Source organism: Natator depressus, chromosome 11, assembly GCF_965152275.1.
Source record: "Natator depressus isolate rNatDep1 chromosome 11, rNatDep2.hap1, whole genome shotgun sequence".
Taxonomy (NCBI): Eukaryota; Metazoa; Chordata; order Testudines; family Cheloniidae; genus Natator; species Natator depressus.
The window spans coordinates 60,564,764-60,580,803 of record NC_134244.1 but is presented as its reverse complement, the minus strand read 5'-3'; the positions used below and the strand labels follow the sequence as shown (position 1 = coordinate 60,580,803).

General features: G+C 43.5%; 2 protein-coding genes across 3 annotated transcripts in view; one reads left to right on the top strand and one right to left on the bottom strand.

Moving 5' to 3' along the window:
- RAPH1 (Ras association (RalGDS/AF-6) and pleckstrin homology domains 1) overlaps nucleotides 1–16,040 on the top strand; it is a 536,692-nt gene that overhangs the window by 223,454 nt on the left and 297,198 nt on the right. The gene's annotated exons all lie outside the window — the stretch shown is intronic.
- Nucleotides 12,285–15,922, bottom strand: CTLA4 (cytotoxic T-lymphocyte associated protein 4). Its single transcript, XM_074966885.1, has 4 exons — nucleotides 15,700–15,922; nucleotides 13,955–14,305; nucleotides 13,416–13,525; nucleotides 12,285–12,383 (listed from the first exon to the last, which is right to left on the bottom strand). Exons 1-4 carry the CDS (start codon nucleotides 15,755–15,757, stop codon nucleotides 12,285–12,287), a joined length of 618 nt encoding a protein of 205 aa, XP_074822986.1. The 5' UTR covers nucleotides 15,758–15,922.

Genomic DNA, 16,040 nt, shown 5'->3' with positions numbered 1-16,040 from the left:
GTTTCTGGAAGGTAGTGTATTATCTCCTAATGTGTGTTTGTTGGTTAAGTACACAGCAAGGATGACCTGTTCCGTGTGGGTCAGGGTTCCATTATATACATTGTAGCCTGTAACTCTCCAGAAAAATGGATGTTTGCATCAATACTGTTCCCTAAAGTATAGTAAAGTCCCTAATATAAACCTTGGGACTGCAGATACTTTTTAAATGTGAAAGTTCCAGCAAGGGGAGGATAGCCCCTGAGTGGAATTGCAGCCTTACTAGAGTAAGTGCAGCAGATGCTGCACCATCCCCTGTATAAACCCAGCCTTGCCCATTGTGTGAAGCTCTCTTACACATTTCTGCCTATATGTAAAGTGAGGGCTGGATCCTGGCCAGGCTTGACTGGCTGCACACGTGAGGGGAGAGGGTGCAGGGTGAGAACTCCACAAAGACACTCTCTGTGCCTTTGTAGTGGGCAGCCTGAGTTTTGGAGCTTACTCATTCTGGGCCTGTGCACCAAGGGGAATGTTAGCCCCACAACAGAGATCCCAGGGGGAAGGGCCTTTCTGCTGCACCTACTGTGTTAGAGGCGGTCGTAGTGGTAGCTCATTTTACTGTTACTTCATTCTTCCACCCCCATTCATATGTTTCTTCCTCCTGTTGCATTTCGTCACAAACCTAGATTGTGAATTCTCTGGGGACGGGGCTGTCGTCGTCTTACTTGCTTGTACAGCCCCTAGCACAACAGAGCCCCGATCCATGACTGCAAGACTTTCTGAAAACCAGCTCCCTTTTAGGTGTCTCAAGATAGGTGCCCAACATCATGAATCCAGAAATCTTGGCCAGAATGTGCGTCCACGCACATGCAGAGATGCCACGTTCTCAGCATGACTCTGAGTCCCCTGCTGGGTAAATTGTCATCAGTGGGGATCAAACCCCACAACCCTGGATCTAAAGACATGACCCTCTACCACCCAACATGTTAGCTCAAAGCCATTAGCACACTAATCAGGCCTAGCCACTGGAAGGGGACAGAGCACCAGACTGTGTAAGTGGGGCTTACAAAAGAGCCTTACTGCTAAATAGCTACAAATAACAAACCTGTGTCTTGAATGCTACCATGTGACTCTGAAAGGTGAGGAAAAGACTGAGCGCTATTCTAGCCAAAGGCAAAGCCCCCACTGGGGTGATACAAAAGAAATTTGTCTGCCTTTAGTGGTATGAGCCCCCATATGACAGATACCAGTTGCATAAGCTTTTTCAGAGGAAAGATCTTTCTTCTCTGTAGAAACAGAATGCAAACAAAAACTTCCATGATTCTTTCCTTGTTTGTCAGTACTGCACTTTCAAAATACAAATATTCACAGTCTGCCCTCCTAAAACTCAAGTTAGTCAACCCATAAACAAAGCAGTATTTAACTTTCCTGAATCCTGCAGAGTCCATTTGTCCTCTCATAAAAGAATTATTGTGTGAGGGAGGTGTCTTGCCAACATTTCCGGGTGTTTGACAAACCGTTCATCGTACTGATGTGTCAAGATAGATAAATCTCTCAACGAACAGAGGTCTTTGTCTTAACCGTATAATCTCGCCAAGAGCATACCTCTCTGGGAATCTCAAATGCATTAAAACATTAAAAGAATTAAACCCCACACCATTTCTGTGACATGGGCAAGTGACTAATATAGAGATCACGTCACCCACCACTGAAAGTAGCAGCTGTTTAATGGTGCACTGCAACGCTAAACAAATTAGGACAGGAATGGAAGACTAACATGTCCAGTTGAAACCTCAGGGTAACTTACAATTGGTGAGCAATATGTCTTGGTTTGAAATTCAGCCAGGACATTTGGTTTAACACTCCACAATTATGAAAAGTGCCTTGGTATCTTTAATTGACCACAAAAGATCAATTTTACATCTCAGTCGTAACTCCTGAAAATAACATTTCAGCAAAGAATAGAGACTTTTATAGCAACTAGGGGGAAACCAGACAGCATTTCATTTATCAGCCAATTTGCAGTTCCTATGTCAAGACAAATGAAATGCAGTGTATTTAAGGGAAATGATTTATGGAGCTGTAATTCTAACGAGATTCTGCAGATGTACCTGTCATAAAACATGGGCTCAAAGCCTGAGTAAGTTGTGTACTCACCAGAACCACTCAATACATAGCTGCATTTTGAAAGCAGAGCTATTTTTCATTGTATATAACTAATCCACCTGAATCCAATCTCTCAACACTACCGACTTCCCATGGTTTCTGCTGCTGTTTCTCTGATGTAGCTGCGGGGGTAACTTTCAGGCCATGTCTACAAACTACCACTTATGCCAGCAAAATTGACGTCACTCAGGGGTGTGAAAAAAACACACCCCTGAGCGACCTACATTTTGCAGGCATGAGTGGCACATGCACAGTGCCATGTCAGTGGGAGAGGTTGTCCCGCCAACACAGCTACCACCGCTCATTTAGGTGGTTTTGTTATGTTGACGGGAGAGCGCTGTCCCATCAGCACAGAGCAGTTACACAAGCGATCTTACAGTGGCGCAGCTGCATCGGGACAGCTGTGCTGCTGTAAGCTGGCTAGTGTAGACGTGGCCTCAGCAAAACGCCAAAGCAATAGAGAGCCTCAGACTTTGTGGAAGTGAAGTCCCTCCTGTTCATGTAATGGGGTGAGATTTTGTGATTTATTCCAGCGCCTCATGCAACAAAACTGATTTTTGATCTGGGTTGTTGTATTTACCTGCATCATCAATGTTTAATGCTGCAATCCGTGTACTGGGCTGCAGTCAAATGGCAGATATTGAGAAAAAGAGACTCAGTTTAACCCGTAATCAGAAACACCCATACCAAAAGCTCTGGACACCAAAGAATGAATTCAATTAGATTTACAGTCACATCATGGTGACCACCTAGCAGCATCAAACGAATCACATACAAGCAAAAATTAACTGAATCAGCCAATACACCAGAGCAATAAATCTCATCCCCAGAATACGTCCTTTATAGATTTCTTCCCCCCACCCGCACCAAAAAACTAGAGCTGGTAGGGAAATTTTTGAGTAAACAGGTTTTCATCCAAAAACACCCATTTACCATGACCAAAACTTTTTGTGGGAACATACCCATTGCGATTAAACTTGAGTTAGGAAAAGTTTCTCAGGTCCAGCATGGAATGGCACTCTGGAGCACCTCACAGAAAGAGGCCTGTGGAAAGAGAAGAAATTACCCACAGCTACCCAGTGTAATTTCCTACTCCAGTTCAGGAAAGCATTAAACAAATGCTTTTTTTCTGAATCAGGGCATCTGACAAAGACAAAAGAAACAGCTTTGTCCACTCACTTCAAGGTCCACAGGCAGGTCCACAACACCTCATGATCAATGGCAACAAAGCCGTTGATGACATTCACTGATATCCGTGTGGATGCCTGGTCTTAGTTCATCATGTTAAATAGCAAAAATAGAGTAAACAGAATGGAAGTGAAGCAGGAAATTACAATATAAATGATCCCATGAATATGAAGGATTTTCAAAGTGGAGGGGAAAGAGAGTCCCACAATTCCAGAACTGGTGTTGTGACATCTGATTAGACCCTTTGGGTAAAATGTATCCACTTCTAAATAAAAAGAAAAGGAGGACTTGTGGCACCTCAGCGACTAACAAATTTATTTGAGCATAAGCTTTCGTGAGCTACAGCTCACTTCATCGATGCATGCAGTGGAAAAACACTACATGCATCCGATGAAGTGAGCTGTAGCTCATGAAAGCTTATGCTCTGATAAATTGGTTAGTCTCTAAGGTGCCACAAGTCCTCCTTTTCTTTTTGCGGATACAGACTGACATGGCTGCTACTCTGAAACCACTTCTAAATGTAATTAGTTCATATTATATTAGAGAGATTAAGAGCAAGAATAGCCCAAAAATATCCCACCTGAATAATCCAGTACTTCAAAGTAAAGGAAACTAATCATAGAATATGATATGATGAATTGATTTGAAAGTGTTGTAAAGGAAAGGAAAATATTATTAGTTCACAGGGCAGAGAGTCATCTTTTCAACAGAATAAAGAGACAGAATTCTCTTATACCCTGTGGGCAGCCATTTATAACACCTACCCAAAGCTTGACTGTGAAACCAGCTTATTCTGCAGAGAAGTGCTGATGTGGACAGCTTTCCTGCATGTAAAACGTGAAATCAGCAGGTTATGATTGCTATTAAATGTTTCCAGAGTGTCACTTACCAGAAGGATTTGATAACTTATACAGAAATGAATTGTTTTTCTTTCCTATCTTGTTTAAGTGCTGCTAAGATACCACATTTGGACACCGTCAGATGTGAACCTTTGGGGTTCCCCCCCCACCAATGTTATCTGTAATTTTTGTGCAATTTATTTCAAGTCTCTCTGATCAGATGTATTTTTATTTTACAAATACATTTTTGTGTGTTCCCATAACACACACTGAAAGTATTTTTGTCATTGGAGTAGGGACTTATAATTAAGCAGACATTTTATTGTGTTTATTTCACTTTAAACAAAGGAGAGGTGCCAGTGTTAGAATCCAGGGGCCCTGACAAATAGTTAAGAACATAGTCCAGAATTAGAAGCAACAGTCTCAGATGAGTGGACAATCCCATCTAATTTAAAAAAACAGCCCATCACAAATCTAACCAAACATATCCATCATGGCTTCCCCAGAAACCACACCCCCAGCCTTCCCCAGTACCCATATAAATAGAGAGGGCTTTTCTGTCTGCCTAAAGGCCAACAGCAATCAGCTTTTTAAAGAAAAGTTTCACAATGAAGCCTTTTCAGCCCTAAGTGTCCTGGCAAGTGCAAAGTGCAATGTACCAGTGCTGGTAAGTACAAATCACCAGGGTAGGAGAATGTGACTTACCCATTCTGAAACAGAGAGAATTTTCAAAAGAGCCAACCCCACTTCACACTGACATAGTGCATCTCCACCTGGGGGTTTGCACTGGGGCAAGAATCCTTCCTATCGTGCAACCCTGAGGAAGAGTTCTAAAAGAAGGGTTGGGAACTGTCTAAAATGTAGGAAGCTGTGAATAAATGGGAAGCAAATGGAGAATGATTTCATGCACAGGAGAATAAACACACTGTTGTCCCACTGCACAGCAATAGCAGGTCAGATTCCATCTGGTGGTAGAGAAATCAGAAACTTAGATTTTCCTAGTGCAACTTATTTTATTTACGTCAGTCCTTGGATAGAAAGGACATGCAGACAGTCCCCTATTTCAGAGCTCTTAGCCCAAACACCAATACCCTGTTCCCAGGGGGCAGCTCTGCCACAAGCACTGACCCTAGTTAGAGAGAGCCCCCCTCCCAACAAGAAGAAAAAAGGGTCCTGCGTTGCTAAACCAGCAGCAGCAGCATCTCTAAATCCTGCCCCACCTCGCTGCACAACAGAACCACATCAGTGTTGCCAACTCTCGTGATGTTATCATGGGTGTCATGATATTTGGTGTTTTTTCCTAAAGCCCCAGCTGCCGGAGTCATGTGATTTTATACAAACCTCAGCTTTCATCTGGAAAAAAAACAAAGCCCTTTGGGGAGAAATGCTTGGAAACGTGATTCATAAAGATGCAAATTCCAAAAATAATAATTAAAAAAAAGAACCCCATATGTATTATTCTTAAGCCAGTCTCATAATTTTTGGGAGGCCTCACTCATGATTTCTGAATACTGGGACTTGCGATACTGCTTCCTTCCCACTGGAGGATTTGCCCAGCTGTGCAGTTACACAGAGTTATCACTGTAGCACCACACACCAAATAAATAATATTAATTATTTGTGGAGACAATCTTAAAAAGAGCCAGTCAATAAGAAAAACAAACATTCATCAATAAATTATTTGCCATTTGACAGAATTGACTGTTCAGCTCATACATTTTGTAGCTAGTCAATAAGAAATTGTTTATTAGTTCAATTTATTGGAGATCAATAAAAAGACCCAACTAAGTAGTAGGTGACATCTGGTTTGCAGGAAACTTTGCATGTGTATGAATATTTAGATAAAATGAGGGACAGACTTTAACCAGGCTCTTTAATCTTAGTAGTTGACTGCTTTTGTTATATGTGCACTTATACTTTTCAGTATAGTTATATTGAGAAATATCTCTGTCTTGTCACTCTTTCTACAACAATCTTACCCACAGCTGTTCCTGCTATCTGGGGGGCAGAAAGAGATGATAAAGTTTGGCGCATCAGTTGTATCACATGGAAGAAGCAGAGATGTCATGTATGAATGTTTTACCCATGGGCAAGAAGTGGACTAGTCCAAATTTACTGTGCTAAAATAAAGCAAATTAACAACCAGGAAAGAGCTGGAGGAAGTAACAGTCCGTGAAGAAACTGAGACTGTCTTGATCAAAAATAACTACAAAACCATGGAGGAAACCCATTAAGACATGGCACTCTGTGTGTTCATGGTTGAGATATGTGACTGTGGAAAGAGAAAAGCTTCTCTATTTTAAAAGTTAAAAGCATAATCAAATGCAGAGAGAACCTATCATTGCCCACTTTTTTTGGAGTTAGCTGCTAATTCACAGTACTGGTAAGTACTGAAAATTCCTGGCCTAGAATACTGTATTCTACCCAGACTTCCACCTGTTACCTCAGGCTTTAGAAGAAATGTCCTGTCATTACGTGGCTCTGGGAAGAAGGATAAAGGAGTTTGAGGTGCAACTGGTGTTCTCATCCATCCTCCCCGTGAAAGGAAAAGGCCTAGGTAGAGACCGTCGAATCATGGAAGTCAACGAATGACTACGCAGGTGGTGTCAGAGAGAAGGCTTTGGATTCTTTGACCATGGGATGGTGTTCCAAGAAGGAGGAGTGCTAGGCAGAGACGGGCTCCACCTAACGAAGAGTGGGAAGAGCATCTTCTCAAGCAGGCTGGCTAACCTAATGAGGAGGGCTTTAAACTAGGTTCACCGGGGGAAGGAGACCAAAGCCCTGAGGTAAGTGGGGAAGTGAGGAAGCACGATCAGGAGCGCGCGAGAGGGGAGGGCTCCTGCCTCATACTGAGAAAGAGGGATGATCAGCAAGTTATCTCAAGTGCCTATACAGAAATGCAAGAAGCCTGGGAAACAAGCAGGGAGAACTGGAAGTCCTGGCACAATCAAGGAATTATGATGTGATTGGAATAACAGAGACTTAGTGGGATAACTCACATGACTGGAGGACTGTCATGGATGGATATAAACTGTTCAGGAACGACAGGCAGGGCAGAAAAGGTGGGGGAGTTGCATTGTATGTAAGGGAGCAGTATGACTGGTCAGAGCTCCGGTATGAAACTGCAGAAAAACCTGAGTCTCTGGATTAAGTTTAGAAGTGTGAGCAACAAGGGTGATGTCGTGGTGGGAGTCTGCTATAGACCACTGGACCAGGGGGATGAGGTGGACGAGGCTTTCTTCTGGCAACTCACGGAAGTTACTAGATTGCAGGCCCTGGTTCTCATGGGAGACTTCAATCACCCTGATATCTGCTGGGAGAGCAATACAGTGGTGCACAGACAATCCAGGAAGTTTTTGGAAAATGTAGGGGACAATTTCCTGGTGCAAGTGCTGGAGGAACCAACTAGGGGCAGAGCTCTTCTTGACCTGCTGCTCACAAACTGGGAAGAATTAGTAGTGGAAGCAAAAGTGGATGGGAACCTGGGAGGCAGTGACCATGAGATGGTCGAGTTCAGGATTCTGACACAGGGAAGAAAGGAGAGCAGCAGAATACGGACCCTGGACTTCAGAAAAGCAGACTTTGACTCCCTCAGGGAACTGATGGGCAGGATCCCCTGGGAGAATAACATGAGGGGGAAAGGAGCCCAGGAGAGCTGGCTGTATTTTCAAGAATCCTTATTGAGGTTACAGGGACAAACCATCCCGATGTGTAGAAAGAATAGTAAACATGGCAGGCGACCAGCTTGGCTTAACAGTGAAATCCTTGCTGATCTTGAACACAAAAAAAGAAACTTACAAGAAGTGGAAGATTGGACAAATGACCAGGGAAGAGTATAAAAATATTGCTCAGGGATGCAGGAGTGAAATCAGGAAGGCCAAATCCCACTTGGAGTTGCATCTATCAAGAGATGTTAAGGGTTTCTTCAGGTACGTTAGCAACAAGAAGAAAGTCAAGGAAAGTGTGGGCCCCTTAGTGAATGAGGGGGGCAACCTAGTGACAGAGGATGTGGAAAAAGCTAATGTACTCAATGCTTTTTTGCTTCTGTCTTCATGAAGAAGGTCAGCTCCCAGACTACTGCACTGGGTAGCACAGCATGGGAAGGAGGTGACCAGACCTCTGTGGAGAAAGAAGTGGTGCGGGACTATCTAGAAAAGCTGGACGAGCACAAGTCCATGGGGCCGGATGCGCTGCATCCGAGAGTGCTAAAGGAGTTGGCGGATGTGATCGCAGACCCATTGGCCATTATCTTTGAAAACTCATGGCGATCCGGGGAAGTCCCGGCTGACAGGAAAAAGGCTAATGTAGTGCCCATCTTTAAAAAAGGGAAGAAGGAGGATCCTGGGAACTACAGGCCCGTCAGCCTCACCTCAGTCCCTGGAAAAATCATGGAGCAGGTCCTCAAGGAATCAATTCTGAAGCACTTAGAGGAGAGGAAAGTGATCAGGAACAGTCAGCATGGATTCACCAAGGGCAAGTCATGCCTGACTAATCTAATTGCCTTCTATGACGAGATAACTGGCTCTGTGGATGAGGGGAAAGCAGTGGACGTGTTGTTCCTTGACTTTAGCAAAGCTTTTGACACAGTCTCCCACAGTATTCTTCCCAGCAAGTTAAAGAAGTATGGGCTGGATGAATGGGCTAGAAGGTGGATAGAAAGTTGGATAGATTGTCGGGCTCAACAGGTAGTGATCAATGGCTCCATGTCTAGTTGGCAGCCGGTACCAAGTGGAGTGCCCCAAGGGTCGGTCCTCGGGCCGGTTTTGTTCAATATCTTCATAAATGACTGGAGGATGGTGTGGATTGCACCCTCAGCAAATTTGCAGATGACACTAAACTGGGAGGAGAGATAGATACGCTGGAGGGCAGGGATAGGGCCCTAGACAAATTAGAGGATTGGGCCAAAAGAAATCTGATGAGGTTCAACAAGGACAAGTGCAGAGTCCTGCACTTAGGACGGAAGAACCCCATGCACCGCTACAGACTAGGGACCGAATGGCTCGGCAGCAGTTCTGCAGAAAAGGACCTAGGGGTTACAGTGGACGAGAAGCTGGATATGAGTCAACAGTGTGTTGTTGTTGCCAAGAAGGCCAATGGAATTTTGGGATGTATAAGTAGGGGCATTGCCAGCAGATCGAGGGACGTGATCGTTCCCCACTATTCGACATTGGTAAGGCCTCATCTGGGGTACTGCGTCCAGTTTTGGGCCCCACACTACAAGAAGGATGTGGAAAAATTGGAAAATGTCCAGCGGAGGGCAACAAAAATGATTAGGGGATTGGAACGCATGACTTATGAGGAGAGGCTGAGGGAACTGGGATTGTTTCGTCTGCGGAAGAGAAGAATGAGGGGGGATTTGATAGCTGCTTTTGACTACCTGAAAGGGGGTTCCAAAGAGGGTGGATCTAGACTATTCTCAGTGGTAGCAGATGACAGAACAAGGAGTAATGGTCTCAAGTTGCAATGGGGGAGGTTTAGGTTGGATATTAGGAAAAACTTTTTCACTAGGAGGGTGGTGAAACACTGGAATGCGTTACCTAGGGAGGTGGTGGAATCTCCTTCCTTAGAAGTTTTTAAGGTCAGGCTTGACAAAGCCCTGGCTGGGATGATTTAATTGGGGATCAGTCCTGCTTTGAGCAGGGGGTTGGACTAGATGACCTCCTGAGGTCCCTTCCAACCCTGATATTCTATGATTCTGTGGTACTCCTTTCAGCCATCTTTACCCATAATTCCTCAACCAAAACCATTAAAATCTTCCACGGAACTGCTTACCCCTGTAAATTCACATGTGCAGTGAGCAGCCCAAGTAATTCATCACCCTTTCTCTTTAATGTAGAAAGATACTGTTGCACAGCCTCAAATGTTGAGCTGACCAGCCACGTTCTGCTTATTCATCAAATAGCCAGGGATGGGTGGAAGGGAGACTGTGATGAGAGAAAGAGGCATATGGTCACTGCTTCACCTTAGGGTTGATGCCCGCCATTACAGGTTAGAGCAGCCTTCCCGCTGGTCTAAATTAGGTAAGGGAAACAGCTGGCCTCTCTTTTGTGTTGCACTGAACCTCCTCCAGGTTTGAGGCTGATAATTTAAAAATGCCTGGGGGGCGGGGAAACAATCATATAAGAGAAGTGGAATCTACACTGTGGTGCATGCTGGGATCAGTGGTGCAGATAATAATCATATGGATGCCCCATCAGGGGTTGCCAGAGCCTCACTGACTCTGGTTCTCAAATAAGCCAATGCATCAAATCAGTTTGTGGAAAAGAGCAGAGGTGGAGGTCCTGTAGGGCAAGACAATGAGTATCACTGGAATGGAGATTCCCTGAGAACTGAGCTTCGCACTTTTCAGAGAGGGGCCACTACTGTACATACTGTATAGAGATAGACATAGATAATATTAAGTCTGGGCTTTATACTGTATTCATCACTCCGGTATCTGATGTAAACTAAATGAACATTATTGCAAATAAAAGCTGAATTGAAATACCATTTTCTTCTATGTTGCCATATCAGCTGATTTCGGTCCGTTTAATTGTCTGCTTGAAAATGTGCAAGAGCAGACCCAGCTTAAAGGAATGATGATCATTTGTGTACATAACATGTAGCTCAGTTGCTGGAAGAGGAAAGATCATGGTATGGCAACATCAGCAGGAATGATTTAAGTACTGGCTTGCAAGTACAAAATACTGCCATTGATGTCCACCTTTGTTTTCCTGAGCTGCTGAAAAGGAGAGTGTTGCTTCTCTTTCCCACACTGGGGATTATTCATGTGATATGTTTAGAGCACGTAATATGAAGATGACTATCTTAGCCAAAGGGATCAGAGTGGAGAACTTTGCCCTCAACATATCACATGATTGAGAGAGAGCTTTTTTCAGAGATGGAAAAAGGAAATTATGTTCTGGAACTGGGACCAGCTTTTTGTATTAAGATCGACAAAACGTGCCACACAAATCCTTACAGTCCACTTCTGCATGTAATTTACTGAAAACTGTCTGTGACTTTAAGTAATGCCATAGTAACATTAATTAGGCAAAGGGACCATTGGCCAGATTTTAACGGTGAGCACTGAATACTTGAAGGAGGAAATCTGAAAAGAGACGTGATTGTGAGCACACGGGCAATGCCCGTGTGTGGGCACCAGAGTGTAAAAACACAGAGTTAGAAGGTAATGGGTTCCTTTGGCATTACTGCTTTCTAACATGTAGCCACTTCCTGTTTCTTCTGAGAATCGTGAATGAAAAATTAACTTGACTTCAGGAAAAGCCTTAAGGTTTTTATTGAACTGTACATAACTAATAAACAAACTTATACACTTTCTTCATTTTCATGGAAAATAGTCTTTCAATGCAGCGCCAGACTTTCTGCCGTTAGGATTGATGCTAATTTAGCATTTCGTAAAAAGCAAGACTCCAACAGAGCTGGAGCATTCTCACAGCAATAGGCTAATAAGGCTCCTGCAGTGAGACCTTTTCTCTTGAGCAGCTCAAATGCCATCCATGGTCACTCCTGCACAGCATTGCTGTGACAATGGCAGAAAAGTTGCTGAGATCAGCCCTTCCCAGCAGCAGTGTCCTCACCAGCCTCAGCTGGCGCTTCCATGGGAATGCTAAGCGCTGACGCAAGAAATGGCACCAAATGCACAGCGCTACATGGAAACACATCAACACTCCTTTATACCTAAATGTATCTCAGGCTCACAAATACCTATGTTTAACTTTGCAATGACACACAAGCCTCTGCCTTAATAGTGTTTGATTTCAATTGGTCAACACATATGCTGAAGTTTGACGGCAAGACATTTGAGTGCAACAGTAATAGCTCTTAATGCTACATATAGGCTACCTGATGGTACAATATAACTCTCAGAATCAACAGCCAAAAGGTAGTCATATTTGTGTGACAGGCGTATCCTTGAAATATTAATGCATAACCTTCTCATTAATCTATTCTATTCCAAACTGTAGACATTCTGTAGAAATTGCAGGGTATGTTCTTTTCTCCCCCTCCACCTTTTATATTAGGAAATCTTATTTTATTTGTTTATATTAGAAAGCCAAACAAGTAGAATCTCCATCACAGCTAGAAAATTGCTCTGTGCTGTTTTCTTGTGCTTCAGCGAATGACTATGTGATATGGCTTAACTTTCTTCTCCTCTTCCTCTGAAGTCATTTTCACATAGAGCCCAGTAGTGAGATATTTCCTCTTCCGTATCTATAAAATATGTGAAGAAAATAAGATAAATCCAATGTCAGACTTGACAACGAAGACAGACTCTTAATCAGTGACTGTCGTGTTCTGAAGAACAGTGATAAGCAAAATTTGTTGGCGTGCCCACACTGTCGGGGGGGGGGGGGGAAGGGGTGACTGTTCTAGTCACCTTCCCTTAACTCTGTCTCTCTGGTAGGGTGAGATAATTATGCACTTGTCAGTGGAGGGAAGAGCAGCCAACATAGAGGAGCATTAGGTAACAGTAGCCAAACCTTCCCTGAATTAGCACTAAAGAGGTGTTCAAGCTGCAAAGTTCAGTTCTGTACCAAAATTGTAGGTGTTCGGATCTAGGAGTTTGATGGGGCTCAAAAAGCCAGAAACTAGTTGAAAAGGATGGATCTGGATCTGAGTGCCCAGTAGTTCTGGGTGTTTGGATCTGAGGTTTGGGTTCTGGTCCATTTCTAATTGACAGTATACACATGCCCTTCTCACCAGCTGAGAGACAGGGAAGGCCAGGGCTCTGTCCCGCCATTGCCTTCAATTGTGCCATTTACACCTGGGGAAAGTAGGTGTAACATACTGCCGGGTCAAAGTTCTCTACTCTCACCCCTGGTCACCTTTTACATTCACTTTGCACAGAGGTGAATGAGGACAGAGTGCCAGGCCCCAGACAGTGGCTGAGTCAGTGATGTGGAACGGAGTACGTACAAAGACTGATATTGTCTTAGATCCCAGTAATGGTTGGTGCCCGCTGCTCAGGATTCCAGAGCAGTCAGGTTAGTGCAGAAACTAACCAGGGGTGAGATTCACCAGTATGATCTGACTGCTTTCTGCCACTCTAGCAATACAAAGCAGCCATAAACTGCCTTAAAAGCAAGGTCTTTGGCTGCTTTTCAGCACTGGAACAACAAACAGGAGCCAGAGCATTCCAGTGACTCTGTCCCTATCATTTTTTTTTCTATGATCTGATCTTTCATTCTGCCATATTTATGCAATTAAGTGTAAACTGTATGATACTCCAGCTATGGCACTTACCGCTTTGCTCAAGACACAGGCTGTGATGAGGATACTGTAAATAAACAATCCTGAAGCAGCTGCTCCTAATATCCAGAGATACAGGTCAGTGTCTGGGCAGGGCTCTGGATCTGAAATACATCAGATTAAACGTGACATTGGGAAGGAAGCTGTCACAATTCATTAACCTTTTTGGGCACTGCACCCCTCCGTAACAGAACTCAGGGCTAAATCCTCCAATCCATACCCTCTCAAAAATCCAATTGACCTTAATAGGAGTTTGACCTGGGTAATGACTGCATGAGTGGCCTTCTCTGCACACATCCATCTACACACACACGTACAATATGGGGCATTGCTCTTACAGCCCAAGTATGCACCGATCATTGAATGCATCATGTCTGCCTTAGCTCTACAAGTGGTTCTTAAAGAGAGAAGAGCAAATAATGGTTCTCAAAGTTGGAAAGTGATTTTAACACTGACTCTTGTTTCAACAAAATAGCAGCTTACTAAACCATAGATCACAGAATAATGTAGTATAGTCAGGGTGCTTTGCTCACCAATGACAAAGAGCTGTGTTCCCTTTCCTGTGTTCATATAATAGGGTGGTGGGTACAGCCGCTCCATCTTGCAGATGTATAGACCAGCATCAGTAGCATGCAGCCCCATGAGAGTGAGGGTCACATTGTTTTGGCTGGGAATGACATGACACTGAATGATCTTTTCCACAATGAACATCTCGTACTCAGTTGTGTAGGTTGAAGCACAGATCTCGGTGTACTCCTTGCCCGTCTGTTTAAGCAGGGTCACTCGGATTTCCTCTGCATTCCCAGTGTGCTTATATTCACACACCAAATTGGCAACTCCTTGCCTGTTGGCCAACACCACTGCTGGCTGGGTCACTTCGATAGCTGTGATCAAAGGCAGAGCATGATGATCAATTAACACATTAAAGAAATGCGCTTCAATAATATGTAAGCTCTGACTTAAAACCTATAAAAGCAAAGAAAGAGATTCCACCCTGAAGATCCTTCATCCCTGGACCCAAACTGTGCTGGATCCTTTTGGAAGAGATATGAGATTTCCTTTCACTCCCAGTATGTAGACTTTTTTTTCAACACCTGCATTAATGTACTAAAAATCCTTAAGAAGGAATTCTGCAGTTTCTGAACGCCCATTATGATAGCTGATTTGGAGATCTCCGCTGTTTCTCATTCCTTAAATAGCATATGATATGGACCCACATAATGGACTGTGTATACTGCAGGTTTCCTTCTTTAAATAAAGCATTTTTAATATATCAGAAGGCATGAAAGGGACTTCAAATACTAAAACTTTATGCATTATATGTTGGGGATTGGTCCTGCTTTGCGCAGGGGGTTGGACTAGATGACCTCCTGAGGTCTCTTCCAACCCTAATATTCTATGATTCTATGATTGGGGACTGTGGAAATTTAAACCAAATTGTCTAAAAAGTAGAAATAAACTCCTAGGCTGATAAATTTTGACCAGGAACACACTTGATCATTAGGGTTAACAATAGAGCTGGTCAGAATACTATTTTGCAAAAAAATTCTGTTTTTTTTTTTTTTTTTTATCCGGGGCAGGGGAGGAAGGGTTGCTCACATTTCTTTTCTTTGAAACCTTTTAACCAACTCTACTTGCCGCTGGAGTTACATTGAACAAATTCTGATAAAACACAGCAAAACATTTGAAATAAAATTCACAAGTTAAAAAACATCTGCTACACACATCTCTAGCTTTACAGGTTGCAATGTACCACTGCTCTTCATAGCTCTGTAGTTTTCACTTTCTATATGGAAGTCAATGGATTTTGCGTGAGTAAGAACTGCAGGGACTGACTTGTTACCATGAGCTGGATTCAAGTCTGGATTATTCCCTGCCAAGGGAGGGTTTATTTTCTCTGTGGCTGCCAGTGCTAGAGAAGGGGAAACCAGAAGCTCTTTGTCCACTCAACTCCTATCTCTACAGTAACAATTTCATGCAGAGGATCTGATTTAAACAAACAAACTCTTTATATATTCCTGATCGGTACAGGAGTCTTTCCTAGCACCTCTAATAACTCTACTGCTCTGGAATCTTTGCCTGTTTTCCCAGTAAAGTTGCAGTGCATTGTATTGGACTTGTCCACCGAGAATCCCTTGACTTTCCCAGCCTGTGCTCTTCAGAGACCCCGCCTCAAATATGTCCTCTCCTTGTTATACTGAATCACTGTCCTGCAAAGGGGTGAAACTGAGAAAATGTCAACACCCCCAGACACCTTCGGTCTCCTTGATCTACCCACCTTTGGTGATGCCAGTGGCTGTGCTGAGAAAGCCAATGGTGGTCAATAGCGTGAGCATTCCAGCGAAGAGACAGCCGTTAGAAAGTTTGAAGTTGCCTGTTGCCCTCTAACGCCAAGTCCAGATGGAATTAAATCAGATTTATAATCAGAACTGCAGGGAAAAGGGCAAGACCTTTCAGGATACTGAACCTCGAAATGTTTGAACCCACACAGATTCAGTGTATGTATATATACCTCTGATCCCAAATACACACACACACACTATACCCGAAAGTGCATGAGACTTTGTTTTGGTTTTACAAGAAGGGAAGTAGTGGGTTTGATTAATACGTGCAGAGTTA